This window comes from Melanotaenia boesemani, chromosome 13 (genome assembly GCF_017639745.1).
Source record: "Melanotaenia boesemani isolate fMelBoe1 chromosome 13, fMelBoe1.pri, whole genome shotgun sequence".
Taxonomy (NCBI): Eukaryota; Metazoa; Chordata; class Actinopteri; order Atheriniformes; family Melanotaeniidae; genus Melanotaenia; species Melanotaenia boesemani.
Window position 1 is genome coordinate 31,688,351 of NC_055694.1, and position 18,801 is coordinate 31,707,151.

General features: G+C 42.6%; 1 protein-coding gene across 3 annotated transcripts in view; it reads left to right on the top strand.

Moving 5' to 3' along the window:
- The window catches only part of LOC121651355 (IQ motif and SEC7 domain-containing protein 2-like), a 209,845-nt gene that overhangs the window by 103,163 nt on the left and 87,881 nt on the right, over positions 1-18,801 (top strand). The window contains exon 1 of one of the 3 annotated variants that reach the window (XM_042003488.1): positions 17,490-17,631. The exons of the other annotated variants lie outside the window; for them this stretch is intronic. Within the exon in view, the coding sequence (XP_041859422.1) occupies positions 17,567-17,631 (65 nt within the window). The 5' untranslated portion in view covers positions 17,490-17,566. Of the gene's footprint in view, positions 1-17,489; positions 17,632-18,801 lie in introns of those variants that run through there. 3 annotated transcript variants of the gene reach the window in all.

Genomic DNA, 18,801 nt, shown 5'->3' on the forward strand with positions numbered 1-18,801 from the left:
CAGCAGAGTTCTGAATCAGCTGCAGGCGTCTAATTGATTTTTTAGGTAGAACCTGTAAAAACACTGTTACAATGATCAGGCCGACTAAAGATGAAAGCTGAACTAGTTTTTCCAGGTACTGCTGAGACATCAGATCTTTTAGCCTTGATATATTCTTAAGGTGATAGTAGGCTGATTTTGTAATTCCCTTAATGTGTTTCTCAAAGTTAAGGTATGAGTCCATCAGTACACCCAGATTTCTGGCCTGGTTGGTGGTTTTTGGGTGTATAGACTGAAGTTATGTGGTGACCTTTAATCATTTCTCTTTGGCTCCAAAGACCATCACCTTAGTTTTGTTTTTGTTTAACTGAAGAAAGTTTAGACACATCCAGTCATTAATCTCCTCAATGCATTTACCAAGAGCCTGTACGGGGCCTCGGTCTCCTGGTGACATTGTAATATATATCTGTGTGTCATCTGCGTAGCTATGGTAACTAATTTTGTTTTTCCTCATGACCTGTGCCAGTGGGAGCATGTAGATGTTAAACAGAAGAGGCCCCAGGATGGAACCTTGGGGAACTCCACATGTAATTTTTGTCTGCTCAGATGTAAAATTACCTATTGATATAAAGTACTTTCTATTCTCTAAATAAGATTTAAACCAGTGTAGTGCAGTGCCAGAGAGGCCCACCCAGTTCTCCAGTCGTTTAAGCAATATATTGTGGTCAACTGTATCAAATGCAGCACTGAGGTCTAGTAAGACTAAGACTGACATTTTTCCATCATCTGTATTCAAACATATGTCATTAATGACTTTGGTCAGAGCATATCAGTGCTGTGGTGCTGTCTAAAACCTGACTGGAAGACATCATAGTAGTTGTTTTGTGTTAAAAAGTAATTTAGCTGATGAAAAATGGCTTTTTCGTCCCTGCTACTGCTAGCTAGCTAACTGCCTAGAAGAACATATCACTATTGTGCAACTGCTATTCTAATAGCACTTGTATAAATATATCATGTTAATCATTTTTGTGGGAAAAACAAGCGTTTATGTTTCTTATATCAACTCAGTTCCCCATTTCCCTGGCGGACCACCATTATTTACCTCCTACGAGCTGCAAACAAACCGAAAACGCTCGGTACGGAGCTCCGAGTAGTCCAGCCCACTAACAAGATAAACAAATCACAGTACGTACCCTGAGTTGGCTCACAACATGAACGAATCGCCCTATCTCGGCTCGCAGCAGCAGCCACTGCAACGCACCACTAGAAGAGCCGCTTCAGCTGAGCTGAGTCTGCCACTCTGCTCCAGCCATCTACACCGTAGAGAAATCCACTCGACATGTTGTAGACTGGATTTTGAAAGGAGAAATATACTTAAAATACTGAAAATAAACTATAACTCTACTCGCTGCTATTTATTGCTGCCAATAATAGTGTAATGAAAGGGAGGAACTCGATAGAAACTCGCTATCAAGTTCCTCCCTTTCATTACACTATTAATTCAGATCAGAAAATAGATTATTGTCATTTAGGTAAAAATATGAATTTAACTATTGTGTTTTTTCTAAATAGTAGGTAGACATAACTTTTATTGTGCTGGTTGCATTTATATTTAATTTTATTATGTGTGAGTTAGAGAGAGGGAAAACTAAAACTTGATCCTGTTTCACGCCAGTGGTTTTGTGGATCAGGAGGAACTGGGAGCATGTGTGTGTGTTCATATCTGCTCGGTTGTCTTTTCCTCACCTGGTTCTTCAGTGCCAGAACATTTGTCCGTGTTCTTTTAGTTAAAGACAGTTTGTTTTTACGGTGAGGTGGCGCTTTATCTCCGTTCTTTTTTCAGATGCAAAGTTTGTTGTTATTTTATTATGTAAAGCACTTTGTGCTGCTGTTATCCATGAAAAGTGCTTTATAAAAAAGTTTAATTTGATATACATTTCTGCTCACTCTGGGTGACTGACTCAGTGACTCTCTCTTTGGTGAGTGACTCATTTGAACTCGATTCAGTAAAACGAATCAGGTTCATTACTACTGCAAACACATACAGGCTAGTTTTAGATGCCGGCTGGGGGGATTACAGCAGATATCAGCTAGCTGTTAACATATTTGATGGCTGCGCACAGTTGTCATACAACATTTTGTTTTCACTTAGTTTTAGAAACATATTTTCAACAGTAAAGTTTTGCAGGGCTCAAAATGTAACAGTAGTGGCATATCCACCCTCATTTAGTCATCCTTTATTCCCCCCATCCTGTTAAGCCCAGAAATCCCCCATGAAAGCCTTGTCCAGAAATGATGGCGAGCTGGAGGACGTTTATTTTGGACTGGTCACGTGAACAACTGTTTGTGTCAGGAGTAACTTTTAAAGGAAAACAGTTTTAAAAAGGGAGATTTTCATACTGCAAAATGACCAGAAATGAAACCCTGACTCTTTACAAACAAGCCTCAGACAAAGGCCTCCTACTCTGGGCAGTCGAGGTTTATAATTGCTGTGGTTATTAGGTGAGGACACAGTATTATATACAACTTAAATGCAGTGTGGAAATTAACGTCAAACTCAGACACTCGCATAATTTCCTGCGGAGGTTTTGAACTGTCCACTGTGAAATGACTCCTCAGTAAGTCGGACAGCTTCTCTGAACCGAGACTTTACCTCAACGTCAGTTTTTATTTCCTGTAACTGTTATCGGTGATGTGAATATTAATGAACCTGACTCCTGCTTCAAAACAAGGCAGCGCTGTAAGTGTTACTGAAGAATGCTGAGCTTTGTAGTCCACTAGCTCTTGGCTCATCACACACACACACACACCATCACACTCACGTATAAAGCCTGACACTGCACAACTGTCTGCTGCCTGGAAGTGATGGGCCAGAGAGGCAGACTATGACAAGGAGTGGAGGACAGACAATAAAAAATGATGAAAATAAGGGATTTTCACTGAAAAACCCTTTTTATTTCCAGAAAACTTGCATTTTAAACATGTCTCATTCAAAATGCCGTCTTATCATTATACCTGCAAATGGAACCTGCTAGCTAAGCATAAATTCACAAACAGAACATTTTTTAAATCAAAAATTATTAACTCTCTGAAGAGTAGAAGAAGAAGAAAATTACTTTATTGTCATTCAAAAACAGGATACCAGAAATGCACTGCAGAAGGAAATTATGTCTAACTGCCCGATAAAAATAAAGTAGATAAAAACTTTGTGTAAAATAACTGCAGATAAAATCAGAAACTGCAGCAATACACTCACCAGCTACTTTACCAGGTCCACCTTCTAGTACCGGGTTGGATCTAAATGCTTCCATGTGATTGGCTGATTAGATATTTTACAAGCAGGTGAAGCTGGTAAAGTGGACGTTGAGTGTAAAGCTAAGGATAAGGCACCAAACCTGCCATTTCCAACAGGAACTGAAAATATCATTAAAGAAGTTAAACTGTAGCCCTGAATTATTAAACCTTTATCAGAAGAATCTGTTTGTACTCTGCAGTGCATGCTACCTTCAACCAGCTACAGTATTTTGGATGTTACTCATTTCATGTTTTCCTCATTCTGGTGAAACCTTCATGGAAAAGAAACGCAAGCTGTCGGGAGACAAAATAAAAGATAGAGGTGAAGAAACAAGAAGAGAAGCAGACGTAAGTCTGGATGAACAAGGTTACATGTGTCTAACGCTGCAACTCAGGCTGAGTTTGTTTGGGGGAAGGGACATGAAAAAGAGGAGATGGGAAGAAAAAGAGCTGAAAACTAGAGAGATACCGGATGAAGATGAAAGAGCAGCAAACTGGGGCGAGACAAGTCTCCTGTCGCTTCAAATCCTCTCAGGTTTTTACACCAAGGAAGTAATTATAGAGAAGTATGGAGGGAGAGAGGGAGAAAGAGAGAATGATGAAGAGAGACTGACGGGTGTTGTAGAAGGGGAAAGAAAAATAAAAAGACATAAATATAATTGGTTGGGTGGAAATCTGTGAGAGGTGGAAGGAAAGGTTACGCATCTGGTAACCCTCTGAAATGATCTTGTGACCCACCAGGGTGTCCCGACCCCCTCACTGAGAATCACTGCTTTATACAACCTGATACCTGCAGCTGCAGCCAGAACTAACATCAGAGCTGCTCTCTGAAGATATTTGCATTAATTTTTGGTCATATTTTAATTTGTTTGAGCCCACAGTTGCAGCGAAGTTGGTAAGGTATCATGCAAACTTCATGTAAATGTTTAAAACATCCTGCTGGCGGAGGAGACAATGGAGTCTGAACTGAGGATCAGTTTAAAGGGGTTAGATGTCAGGATACATTAGTGCAACTTTCTGGATGTAGTGAGACTCTGAGACAAGAGGAGACACATGAATCCAGTTCAAATCTTTCACCCTCTGACAGTGACGGATGACTTGACTGCCCGTGGAGCTGCATAGTGTGGTGAAGCTGCTTGGTGCTGCAGCATTGGCCCTGCAGAGGGTGGTGCTGTTTCTCAACAGTTCATCAGGCCTTCTGTCTAAGATCTACAGCACCTTCTCAGCTCAGACATCGTTTCAGTTCAATCATTATCTTACATATTTGACATGAAACTGTCATCAACTCAGTGCAGAAGGACAGAGTTAGAGCTGTTTCTGCTCATTAACTGGGCTGATGCATTTCTATCAAAGTTAAGATGGATACTGCAGCATCAGCTCGGTCTTGTATTGTTCATGTAAGTCTGAAAGTTTGGTTTATTTGACTGGATTCAGTTTCTCTTTGTATGTTGAATCTAATAACTGATGTGTGGAAACAAAGATGAATTTTATAACAAACATGTTGAAGTCTGTGAAATAATATCAGAGAGGAAAAGGAGGCTGGAGGCCTGTATGCAAACACACACACACACACATAAAGCTCTGACCTTGGATAGAAGACCAAGCTTTGTGTCTTTTTGTGTTTTCTAAATCTGACAGCAGCAGGATTTGCATGTCTTCCTGCTGCACTTAAAGCCTGTCGGATCAGCGAGTGTTTTTGAACCGGGAGGCTTCCTCTGCCGTCCTGCAGGCCGTTGCTGAGGCCTCGATCTCAGTCCATGAGTCTCTGCTGCTCCCAGGCTGCTCGAACTGAAGGCTGATGTGTTTCCACGGGGACGCTGCAGGAAACTGCAGCTGTGTGTTGTTAAGCATATTCTCTGCTCCGCAGGACTGGGGGCTGTGTCATCGTGCTGCTGATTTCAGACATCGCAGCAGCTCCAGCGCTGCGTTCAGAAGAAAAAGCCTGTTTGTCTGTGTTACTGCGGGAGGACCACCAGGATGTGTTTAAAGAAGCTTTGGTTCAGGATGAAATCGTCCTGCCCCTCCCTTACCACCACTACTGACGTGCCCTTGAGCAAGGCCCTTAATCCCAAGCAGTCCAGTGGAGCTGCTGAATGGCCAACATGTCACACTGTTACCAGACTCCACCAGCTGTGAATGTGATCAGAGCGTTATCTCAGTGAAAAAGCTGAAATTATGAAGGCTAAAGGTTATTTCAGTAACACACAAATATGTATTAAAGACAGTAAAACTAAACCTCAGGCCGTTAAGATGTTAAAGCCTTCGTTTAAAAACAAAGATGTAATTCTTTATGCTATATTTACTAAAATAAGCCAGAAAAACATTTTCTACACCTGCTCCATCCCGTTCAGGCTGCTGATACCGACTGTCTGGACAGGACTTTTCGTCTCTTCTCTGAGTTCTTATGGAAGGTCAGGAGCAGCTTCAACATTCAGCAGAAACATGAAAAATGACTTTATATATGAAGCCTGTGTTTTCCTCTATGCTCTGTTCATGATCACATTATATTTAATAACATATAACATTAAAATACGGCCGCTTCCAAAAATACAAAAACAACCAAAGTGTTGAATTTATTGTATTTGGCAAATTATCAACTGAACTGATCAATCGTATTGGGATTAACACCCCAAATACGTATAAACACCAGTACACACTACTTACATAAAACGAAGATGTTTAGCTTGTTGTTTGATTTCAGATTTAACATAAAAACTTTTTCTAAGCTTCTGAATGCACATGTGCAACTGTTCAATGTTTAAGTACTTTTTGCTTAAAATGCTGTTTTGTAACATGATAATTAACCATAAAAATATTCAAAAGAAATGTCTAAACCATGAGTGGACCGCTAAATATTTCACTGCATAGTGTTTGTAGAAAAATATCCCAGGCTGTCCAGACTTGATCTGTAGCATCAGTCTCTATATTAATGATCTGTCATTGTTTAGCCGAGGTGATTGGAGGTCATTTGATGGTAGGACTGAAGGTTCTTCTGTTCTTCTTATTCCTCCCAGGGAAACCGACGGTTGCTTATATTCGTCAAGCAACAGTCATACAAAAGACATTTCAGGCCTTTTGTACGAGTGGTGGTCAAACAAACAAGTATTGAGCAAAGTAGATATGAGACGTTGTCTGAGTATTTTCCAAGCTTATATGCATGTTCTCACTAAAAGTTCGATGTGATGTCATAGTTCTTCTACATTATCCATTAAATGCACACAACAAAGACACCTTGAACACATCCCTGTGTGCATGGAATTGTGGGAAATGGATTAGATATGTGAACAGATAATGGGGAAGACAGACCAGCAGAGAAATGTCAGAGGTTTAACTCCCTGTTCGAGTTAAACCCCCCCTGAGCGGCATGCTGAGCTGCCATCAAGGAACAGTTAGCTGAAATAATTTGCTGCAGAAACAAGCTGCTTCCTGAGTGTCAGCTGGGACGCTGTAAATGCTTTTTAATGGCTTTGGCTTCAGGACACAGAAGTTGCTTCAAATGAGAGCAAATGACAGCAGAAATCCACAATGAAGCAGAATGTTCATGTTCCTCATATCAAGAGGCTCCATTTGAATTTCTGTACCTAAACTAGTCTCTTGTTAAGATTTAATTCATTAAATTATGAGGAATGATTTTATAGTGATGGTTTATTTTATTATCTGTGTTTTGGAGACAAACTTTAATGTAATCGGAGAAAACTGGCTTCGAGGCACAGGGTCCAAACCAGGAGCATGCAACTGTCAAAGGATGAGGATTTTTAGTCATCAGTATTTATGGTTAGAGTAGGTCTCCGGGGAATTACTGAAAGATGACATGATGCTGTGTGTGTGTGTGTGTGTGTATGGGTGTGTGTGTGTGTGGTGCAGTATGCTGCTGCAGAGAATCGCCAGCTGATCACGTTTCCTGAGGTCAGTTTGTCCTCAGCAGAAAAGCGGGTGTAACAGAGGCGATGCTCACCGATCACACACCTGCTCCGTTCTGCTTGCTCTGCAGAGGAAGCTCAGCTTTAGCTTGTCGTCTGGCTGCTTCTTACTCTGTTCGTGCCTGATAATCCTATCAGAAAGATGCTGCAGGGCCTCTTCCTGACCAGGCAGCACAGTGTCCAAACAACATGCATAAAGCAAAGCTTCTTCTTTGACAAGTTATCATGTTTCCCCAGAGAAGCACTCCTTGTTTTTCATCCACTGGTAGGGATAGAAGAGTTTAATCTCAAACGTTCTCGCAAACTCTCAGGTTTATGCCGACTGATGTCGCCTAAGATCGATGTCATGATTAATGAGCACATTTTATCTTCATTTCTTCTTAAACTACTTAATCCAGAATCCAGCAACAGCTTGTTTAGTTCTGATGAGTTTGAAGTGATTATTTGATCTGAGCAGCTTTTTTCAACCTGGTCTGAATCCTCTTAGAGAAACTTTCTGTCATTTCTTGAAGTAGTCTTCAGGAACAGCTCTCCAGACTTCTTGAAGGACTTTACAAAGCTCTTCTTTGCCTTTTATTCTGTTCTCTGTCCAGATGATCCACACTACTTCAAAAAGGCTGAGGTCTGCGTTCTGGAGAGGATCTGTCTCTCCATCAGACCTGTTGCCACTGATACATCAGCTTTTTCTCCCTGTTTCCCTTTCTTAAGAATGGCTTCTTGACAGCCACGTTTCCATGGAGACCATTTCTGATGAGGCTTCAGCCAATGATAAATGGCTCAGCTGAAGGTCCAGATGCATCTCTCAGGTCCTGGTTCAGGTCTTTTCTGGATTTGTTCCTATTTTCATTCTATAAGTGATGTGTCTTTATGACAGGCTGCTGGTAACAAACAGCCTAAAGATCCAGTTTAAACCGCTTCTTTGCTAATTGTTCTGTTATGTCATCACTGGTTCATCCCTTGAGTTAGGAGCCTTTTCTCTGTCTGAATGATTCATAGGTCAGAGGTAAGTGCAAATAGAATGGTCAGGTACCAGGACTTGACCCAAAATGAGGGAAAAAGCAGAAAATGTCAACAGGAAAAACTTTGAAAGACCTTCAGAAAGCTGAAGAACTGTTGATCCAGACCACTGTAAAAGTCTGGCTGCTAGAAAGAGAAATAGAAGAACATGGGAGGTTAAAAACTGATGCAAAGAGCTGCATTGGTAAGTGATAAATGCAGTCCTGACAAAAGGGATCCTGACAGATTCTTCTCTCTGAAGATGGTGGACAAACCAAATCACAGCAGCCGCTTGTCAGTTCGGTTTGTCTTGATTTGTTGATGAATTTATACACAGAAAAACAAGTTAGTTTGGTCAAAGTGCTTCATGTAAGAAAACACAACCTCTGCTAACTGTACGCATCACATCACCAGTCACCTTCAGGAATTTGCTCCTGTGTTTTCCCAGTTCAGAAACAAGAATGAGCCTTCGAGGTGTGACAGAGTCGTCAGAGCAGCCGGATCTGTCTGTTCCTCGGTTCCGCCAGCAGGTGGCGCTCTGCCTCAGCTGCCTGTGTTGTGTTATGCAGCATCTCATATAAATCCATCTTCCTCCGCTCTGCCTGGATATTTCAGTTACGTTGCATTTTTCTCTCAAATCTTCTGTCTGGATGTGTTCGGGCTCGTGATCCTCGTGTTCCTCCGTTCTTATGCGGACAAAGAAAATCCTTCATCTATGGGAGGACTTTTACCTGAAGTGAGACTAAATCTCCAGGAAATGAATGTCAGTCTGAAGTGATGGAGATCCACGTGTGTGTGTCTGTGTGTGTGTGTGTGTGTGTGTGTGTGTGTGTGTGTGTGTGTGTGTGTGTGTGTGTGTGTGTGTGGGAGGGGGGGGGGGATTTCTCTCCATATGCCTCTCATCCAAGGCCCCTCCCACTCTGTGCTAAAATCAGCAACACACACACATGCAGAGTGACAGCGTGAAACCTGCGTTGTCATGGCAACACTTCCCTTGACTTCTGCGACACCCCCACCTTCTGCCCCCCCCCCTCTCTCTCTCTCTCTCTGTCTCTCCATCTCGTTGTCTAAGCCCTGTTGGTCTTTTGAACGAGGGGAGAGATGAAAACATGGATGGAGGGGAAAAGGAAAGAATTGGGGAAAAAGCAGGAAGTGGCAGGAAAGAAGAGAAGGATGCTTAAAAAATCTAACTTGCATATGTAAACATAAGTTTTATCATCTGTCCACAGCTGATATTTTTCTTCTTTCCATGTTTGATATTTTCCAAAATGAGAACGTTTACATGTTAATGAGACTTTCTCCCATCTTTTCTTTTTTAATTAGAAGGAAAAAAGCTGAAATTGATTTATTCTGAGACATTCAAGACTCGCCCAGAGATGCTGAAAGTTCTGGATGCCGTGGGACCGTCTTGGATGAAACATCCCCATGGAGTTTCAGACTGAGGTGGTAGTGCCATTTAAAAAAGGGGGCCTTGAAGTGTGTGCCAAATATTGGGGGATCACACTTCTCGGCCTCCCTGGGAAAGTTTACTCCAGCCCATGGGTGTAGAATTGGGTCGGTACAGTGGGGACATGTCCAGCAACTCCTGAGTCGTCTCTGTCATTTTCCAAGAGAACAGCTGAGAGATGTCAGCTCTCTGTCTGTAACATTGCTGCTGTAAGTTCCACCGAATAACCATTTCAGCTCTTCTGATTGGCTCTACTTTTTGTTTCTTGCTAATGTGATTGGCTGTCCAGGATGTCACTCACTCCATTGAAAGAGCTAGTGCTAGCTAGTAGCAGAAAATGGTACTAACAATGATTGTGTCTTTAGCCAGGACAGGAGAGAAGTGGGGCATCAGGAGTATTTTAAGGCTGGGATATACTTGCTGTTAGCAATATGCCCACGTCTGTATCATGGCTGCCACGCATTCCTAGCATTCGTTTGGCACATAGGCCGCTTGCAGTGATACAAGGTAACATGTTGCGTGTGCAAGTAGCAATATTGACTTGAACGCTAGTGACACTCATGCAAACAAGAGCATGAACATGACAGATCCAAAGTAAACACAATGGCAGATAGCTGTGAAGACCGTCTCTTGGACCTTGTCCGCAACTCCCGGCATCTGTATGATTTTTCGTCCCCGTTGCACAGTGATAAACACTCGTGTCCTAACAGTTGGCTACAAATTGAAAGTGTTTTGTGGGGTTGATGATTTGATTTTGAAAGGCCTGACTAGCCAACTTCAAAAATCACCTAAAAGGCCCATCCCTAGCAGTGACTGAAAGACGGAGATCATAGACACAAGCAGCTGATCTGATCTTCCTTTGGAAAGAGGTCAGGCTCAGTCTGAGAGTAAAATGAGGAGGTCTCACATCCAGAGGGAGGCTGGAGTGGAGTCCTGGAAACTTTGTTGGTTTTATGAGCACATCCCTCCAGAAGGAGACCCCGGGACAGACCAGGAGACACTTTTCAGCTCCACTGAGATTTTCACACACAGCAGTCTCTATGGTTTACAGAGAATGGTCTAAAAAGAGAAAATATCCAGGTTGGATTATTTGTTTACATGTTTCTAATGGAGATGTGTAAACATACCTGGAACGCAGGTGTTTCCATCGGCTACATGACTGATGATGATGATGATGATGGTGACTCTAATGCCAGCTTAGCCTCAACAGCTGTCTAACTCTTTCTTTTCCTGGAACTAAAAATTCTCCCTCTTTCTTTCTATCCGCCCTTCAATCTCAGGACAGTTACCGTGGGCAACTAAGCATGAAATATAAAAGAGCTTCCCCTTTGGTTTCCGTGGTAACGGGAGCCAGGGGATTACATAGTTTTCTGCTCTGCTCTGTGACTAAATGTATTGCCCCACACGTCCTTTTCTCTTCTCCTGTCATCCCTCGTTTTCTGCTCTTCTTTTCTGACCACCCTTTCATCCCCCCACTCACTCTTATTCCTCCCCTGTCACTTAGCTTTGGCCTACTTCTATTTTATTGGCATTTATCATCTGCTTTCTGTCTTACTTCCTCTCTCTGTTTTTTCTCTATCCATCTATCCATCCATCCATCCATCCATCCCTCCACAGTGACTCTTCAGCCTGAGGACAAGCTTCTATAATTTATCATTACTTGTCATAAACCACTCCTCCCCTCCTCATCCTCCTTTTCCCATCCTGTGTCTTTCCTCCTTTTGTTCAGTCTGATTATTTGACTCTTTCTCAGATAGAAATATAGAATACAGAAGAAGAAGACGAAGAGAAGTGTGAGAAGTAAAAGAAGGCCTGACGTATCCTACTACTCTGTTTGAGGTTAAAGGCCTAGTTGGCTTTAAAATCAGTTCCTCTTTGGGACGTTTGTTGTCAGGATCATATCATGACAAACCAATACATAAAAACATGGTTATGTTTGGATTCTGGCAGTTTTTGTTTATTTTATTTTTTTAATTAATGTTTGATTGAGTGAAAGAAAGAAATCAGAAACTGTACATAAAACAGAATGCAATAGTTTAAAAATCTGGCCCTTTTGTCAAGTCCACCTTCAAGTACTGGGTTGGACCCCTATTTAACTCTTGGTGTGACAGATGGAAGCAGGTGTTGGAAACATTCCTCAGAGGTTTTCTCCATATTGACATGACAGCATCACACAGTTGCTGCAGGTTTGTCGGCTGCATCCATGATGAGAATCTGCCGTTCCACCACATCCCAAAGCTGCTCTACTGGACTGAGATCTGGTGGCTGTGGAGGCCGTCGGAGTCCAGTGAACTCATCGTCATGTTCTAGAAAGCAGCTGGAGATGATCTGAGCTTTGTGACATGGTGCATTATCCTGCTGGAAGTAGCATCAGAAACTGTGGTCATGAAGGGATGGACATGGTCAGCAACAATACTCAGGTAGGCTGTACTGGTTAAACCAGGCCACGTTGGTACTAAGGGGACAAAGTGGACCAAGAAAATGTCCACAACAAAAGTGGTTCCCAATTTATTTGACCAGATGCCCGAGCTACCTCATCTTGCTCCTCTCGATGTGGAGGAGCCCTGCCACCCTCAGAGAAAACTCATTTCGGCCGATTGTATTCACAATGTTGTTCTTTCGGTCACTACCCACAGCTCATGACCATAGGTCTACTTCTTCAGACCATTCTCTGTAAACCCTAGAGATGGTTGTGTGTGAGAATCCCAGTAAATACTCGACCAACAACCATGCCACATTCAAATTTATTTAAATCCCCTTTCTTCCTCATTCTGATGCTGAGTTTGAACTTCAGCAAGTCGTCTTCATCGTCACTTCACTGATTAGATCTTTGGGATTTGATCAAGTATTTCCCCCTCACAGTTTATGATCATTTATTCAATCAATCAATCAAAACTTTCAATCAAAACTTTATTTATAAAGCGCCTTTCGTACAGGATTGTGGCTCAAAGCGCCTTACATTTAAAAACATTCCCGTCCAATCACCCTCACCCCCCAACCCCCATACAGGCACACACACTCCTTCAGCCTAGAATAATTCAAAGTACATGATGCCAGGTGCAGATGGACAAATGAGGAAACCTCATCAGTAGGGGATCCATCTGCACCAAGGGTGGGACAGTATTCTGCCAAGTTTCTGCAACTGCAGGGACACAGGAGCACGGCGGCCCGGGGAGACCTGGCTGAGACACCAGCCCCCACCGCCAAGACGTACGTCCCACCGCACCGATCAGCCACAGCCGGACACCACCCCCAGTACAGACGGACCCCCGTAGAGGAAACACTGGAAGGATCCAGAAACAATAAAAGGCAGTAAAAGAGCATTCAGTGTATAAAACGTCAGAAGTAATAAAACCAAATATTACGAAGCTAATTAATACTTAAATAACTGAATATCAACTAAAAGCTAAGCTGAATAGATGGGTCTTCAACCGAGTCTTAAAAACATGAATGTTCTCTGCAACCCTGAGGTCCTCCGGCAGACTGTTCCACAGGTGAGGGCCGCGCCACTGGAACGACGCCTCCCCGTGGGTGTGTGTCCTGACCCTAGGAATGACTAAAAGTCTACTGCCGGAGGACCGCAGGGATCGCGAGGGTTCATAGGGTAAAAGCAGATCTGAGAGATAAGAAGGTCCAAGACCATTAAGACATTTAAAAACTAATAAAACGACCTTAAAATCGATCCTGAAGCACACAGGGAGCCAATGCAGTGATCGTAAAATGGGTGTAATATGGGCCCGCCTTCTGGTCTTTGTCAGGACACGTGCTGCTGAATTCTGAAGAAGTTGTAAACCTGAGATGGTTTTTTGGGGAAGACCAGAAAGCAGGGCATTACAATAGTCAATACGACTTGTGATAAAAGCATGCATAAGCGTCTCTGTGTTGGCCCGGGAGAGAATTGGGCGCACTCTGGCAATGTTTTTTAAATGATAAAAACCTATTTTGGTAATATTCTTAATATGGGGAATAAAAGTCAGCTCAGGGTCAAAAATCACGCCCAAGTTTTTTACTTGTGAAGATGGATTAAAAGACAATGATTGTAGTTTAGGTAAAAGTTTCTCTCTCTGGGCCTCAGGACCGATGACTAAAAACTCAGTTTTGGCCTGGTTAAGCTGGAGAAAGTTTTCTGCCATCCAGGATTTGATGTCCAAAATACAGTTAAAAAGAGCATCCATTGGCCTTGAGTCATCAGGAGACACGGAGATGTACAGCTGGGTGTCATCAGCATAGCTATGAAAGTTGACCCCATGTCTCCTGATGACCCCGCCAAGAGGGAGCATGTATAGATTAAAAAGCACTGGGCCCAAAACCGAACCCTGGGGCACACCACATGTGATCTCCCGGACCCTAGAGGAGTAGGTGTCCATGCTTACCATAAATGTCCTGTCTGTGAGGTATGAGGTGAACCACTTGTGAACTGTACCAGAGAGGCCGAGCTGCTTTAATCCAGATAAAAGAATAGTGTGGTCAACGGTATCAAAAGCAGCACTTAGATCCAGGAGAACCAACACTGTTGTCTTCCCTAAGTCATAATTTAATCTAAGATCATTTAAAATCTTAGAAAGGGCCGTCTCTGTGCTGTGGTTCACCCTAAACCCAGACTGAAATTTCTCAAGGACATTCTGTGTGTTTAAAAAATCAGCGAGCTGAATAAAAACTAGTTTCTCTAAAATTTTACTTAAAAATGGTAAGTTGGACACTGGTCTAAAGTTATTAAGGTCATTAAAATCCAAACCGCCCTTCTTCAGCAGGGGCCTCACCACAGCTCCTTTAAAGGCAGCAGGGAAGACCCCCGTCTGAAGAGAGCAGTTCATAATGTTTAAAAGCTCGTCTCTAAAAGATGCATAAAATGACTTAAAAAACGAAGTTGGGATTGGGTCCAAAAGACATGTGGTAGGCCTCACTGAGGAGAAAACCTTATCAAGTGTCACAGCGTTAACCAGGGCAAAACTGTCCAGTGTTTCCTCCGGTAAAGGCAGACACTCAGATGTATTTAAAATAATGTTATTTTGAAAGGATAAAATATCACGTCTTATAGTGTCTACCTTACCCACGAAGTGGTCTGCAAACTCCTCGCATAGAGCATGTGTTGGGTTAAAATTGGATATAATGGAATCTGGATTTAAGATATTATCTATTGTTGAAAAGAGGATTTTGGGGTTGTTTTTATGGTTACTGATTATTTTTGAAAAGTAATTATCTCGTGCATTCCTAAGGGCGTTATTGTATATTTTTTGTTGATCTTTGTAAATTTGATAATTTATTGTTATTTTGTTTTTTCTCCATCTCCTCTCAGCCATCCTGCATTTCCTCTTAATTTTCTTCAGTTCCTCATTCCTCCATGGGGCTATAGGTTTAGTATAAATGGATGTAGTTTTTTGTGGGGCAAGAATGTTGAGGGCTGACTGAAGTCTACTGTTAAAATTTGACACTTCTGCCTTGTTTTTGCTACAGATTGATAAAAAACTGGAAGTTATTCATTCTCTTTTACAAACTTGGTGACTATTTTACTCAGAAAGCAACTCAGCTGTTGACAGTCTGGAATGTGGTGCCCTGCAAACTTTCTGGAGAGTTCTGGGAAAGCAGATCTGCCCATTTTAAAAGATGCATATTTGAGATGTTCCAACTCTGATTTTGGTCAAACTTCATAGTGGTGCCCAGATGCAAAATTTAATGCAAAAACAGCTCTCACATCGCTGAAGGCTTTATGGGAACACACATTTCTCCCTAATGTCAATAATGCAGCACATCCCACCTGAATGCATCCTGAGAGGAGCATTTGTTTGGATATTTGAGTCGTCTTGCTGCTGGCATGGGGCCCCCACTGTCTGCTGCCCGAGGCTACGGCCCATCTGCACATCATCAGCGTACAGACACCAGTCAGCTGCCGCTCATCACTACACTGCTGTCACACTTCCTGTCAGACAGCCGAGGCAGGGGAGCTCCTCTCTGCAACCAGTCAGCATCTCATCACCCAAAGAAGAAGCACAACCCTCTGCTCTCTGTTTTGATGCGTGACACTTTCTCCTTTCGTGGTCATTAGATGCCAGCAAACACAACCACCTCTCATGCTGTCACATACCATGTTGTTATTGATTACCTGAAACAAACCTCTGACTTCTTCTTCTAGTTGGTGATATTTTTGAGCCTTGTCAGCTCAAACAGAGCCACAGCTCAGGAGTTAATGAGTAGCGGCTGAGACTGACAGCTGTAGAGCAGTGAAGGAATATAGCCTTAAACATTATGAAACAGCTGCAAGGATGACATGCAGCTGCTGTTTTAAGACCACAGATGAGGTTGTTTACATGGAGGAATTCCTCTTATTTAATTCCAGTAGTGTGTACTTGCAGCATGGTGGAGGCTGCAGCTGAACAGGATGTATGCTTCCTTCAGGTGCAGTAGGAAAGTTCATCTGAAATGCAAAAACTTGGGGTCTTTTTTAAATGACTGATGGGAAAAGAAGCTGCAGCTTCTGCAGAGGTGCAGCTGCTTTACCAAACCTCAGAGGCGAGGAAGGAGCTGAGCTGTTGGTCTACAGCCAAAAACAAACTTTGTGGAAGAACGAATGATGAAAGTGTCTCCTGAAGCCATTTGTCAACAACCAGAACTTTAACTTTAAATACTCCTGAATTCTTGTCATAACAATATGAATAATTATTATGAAATACTATAATAAATAATCAAATAAAACATATTGTTTTTTTATATAAAATAAAAGTAACTAATACATTTTAAATATATATTTTCTAGTCTGTAATGGAGCATTCTATACATTACTAGTTCCAGTGTGTGTTGGTGCAGCAGCATCAGAAGAAACTGAACAAACTGATTAAAAATAAAAATCAATTTCCCTCTGGGACAATAAATGATTTGAATGGAATTGAATTGAATAAAAAAATCTTGGTGTAAGTTAAGTGTGCAGTGAATTCAGCTTTGCTCCGTGTAAGTAAAAATGATTAATATAGCACATTTCACAGATAAAAATCACAAAGTGCTTCACAGCTAATAAAAACAAAATATAACAAGTCATAACCCTAAAAACTGAAATTATGAAGATTCACCAAAGTAATTAAAAGCTTTCTGTACAAAAATGTCTTCTGTTGCATTTTAAAGAAGTGAAAGAGCATTCCACGACCTGGAAAGTACAATCACCACGATTTTAAATTGAGGACAAGGGTCAGCAGCCACCTCTGACCTGATGACCTACGGGCAGAGGGACATGGTTTCAGCTAGCCAGACTGGGGAGCTTCACCATGTGGCTGTAAGAGTTAAATCAGTAGGACAAGTGAGAAAGAAAAGATAGTCCTCCAAATGCAACTTTCGCTGAACTACATTGAACCGAATTGGAAATGGTGATAAAGCAGTGAGTTTTATTACAGCAGCAGCTTCAGTCACTATGAACCCAAAGAAGTTATATTAATGTAGAAACCTTCAAAGACGTGTTCAAATTCAGTCCGGGTTCATCAGCTTAGCTCCTTCCCAGTGATCTACAGAGGCGAGACAGATGTTGAACTGATTCCTGACCCCTGAGGTCTGCTTCTGTGGTTTTGATTCTGACACAATGGATCCTCTCAGGTAAAACCCAGATTTCTGGATCCGAGTCGTTCGTTAGTCTGAACTGAGAGGAGGATCATTACAACGGAGATGATGAGGAGAAAACGAAGGACAGATTAAAAAGACAGAAGGAAGGAAGCGTGAAGGAGGGATGATGATGATGATGATGATGATGGTGATGCGTCTCTGAGGAGGAGCGAGGGAGGCAGAGCGCGGTGGAGAGAGGCAGAGCCAGAGCAGAAGAGAGCGTCGGAGGCTGGCTGGATCGTCGCCCCCTCTCTCCCTCCCCCCTCCCTTCGTCTCCGGCCGCTCGCGCTCGCTGTCCTCCTGGTTCATGTTGCAGCAGCAGCGACGTTGATCAACAGCAGCAGCAACAATGTGGTGCATCAACTGCGCCTCGGACAAAACGCCCGCAATCCTCAACAACAAGCTGCTCTACTGGTAAGAAAACAACCACAGTGGGGGTCCGGGGGTGGTGGTGGGTAGGAGGGTGGTGGGGGGAACGGGCTTAGACTCCACTGCCTCCTCCACATCGGCTGGTTTTGTGCCCCTGGTGCCGCACTGCCGCGCGGCTTTTCTGTTCAGCGTCGTGTCCTCAGCGGCCGATGCTTGTAAATTCTAATGAAACGCGACATGAGCGCGCGGCTGTTGGTAGGTGATGCTCCCAGTCTGGAGGAGATCATGTCAGCAGGGACCGGGAGGGGGGCTGCTGGTAATGATCGCAGAGGGGTCCATTTGATCACCAATGATTGTCGTTTTAGGAGTGTTCCTAAGCGCGTGCCATCTTCTTTTGACCCGTCTGTCTCTCCACATATCTGAACCTTCTGGTTTAGGTGTGTCGTTCAGCCTGTGACTCCTTCAAACTTTTCAGATGAGGACAGATGTTGATCTTCTGCTCAGCATAAACTCTTGTCGCTGAATTCTGCTGCCACTGAAGTTCTTGTTGATTTTAAAGCAGGTTTCAGGAGATTTTTTTAAGGAGTTTCAGTTCAAAGATGAAGTTTTGAGAAAAGTTACATGTCTTCTGCATGAATTATGGGACGATGAAAGACATTCAGATGATACCCCTCATGGTTCAGTATCATTAGAGTTAAAGGCAAAGCAGTGCTGCTTGGTGTAGGAAGCCAGAGACGTCTCTAGAATTTATAGACGAGGGGGGCTCAGCCCTCAGGAAAATCCCTATAAAGTTGCCCCTTTCAGCCAGTGGTGAAATCATGATAATGATCTGTTAAAACATTGAAGAGCAGTTATTAGGATCAGTCAAAAGAGAGGACTGCCAAGGAAATGTCCTCCTGAAATGAAATACAAACACAGTAAAATTGTTACATCATAATTATAATTTAGTGATAATTTTATACGTGTAGCTTACATACCGGCTTAATAAACAGGTTGTAAATACCAGCAGCAGTAGCAACAGCTGTGCTAAATCATGACCATGTAGCCACTAGCCGCCCCGTTACAACGTCACAATGGAAATACGAAACCTGATAATGACTAAATCATTTCAACATCACCTGACAGCTACACTCAGCTGTGAATTCGTGTCACATTTTCTAATTTCTTCACAGACTAACTTTCCTTAAATAACTTTAATGTTGGGATAAAAAACAC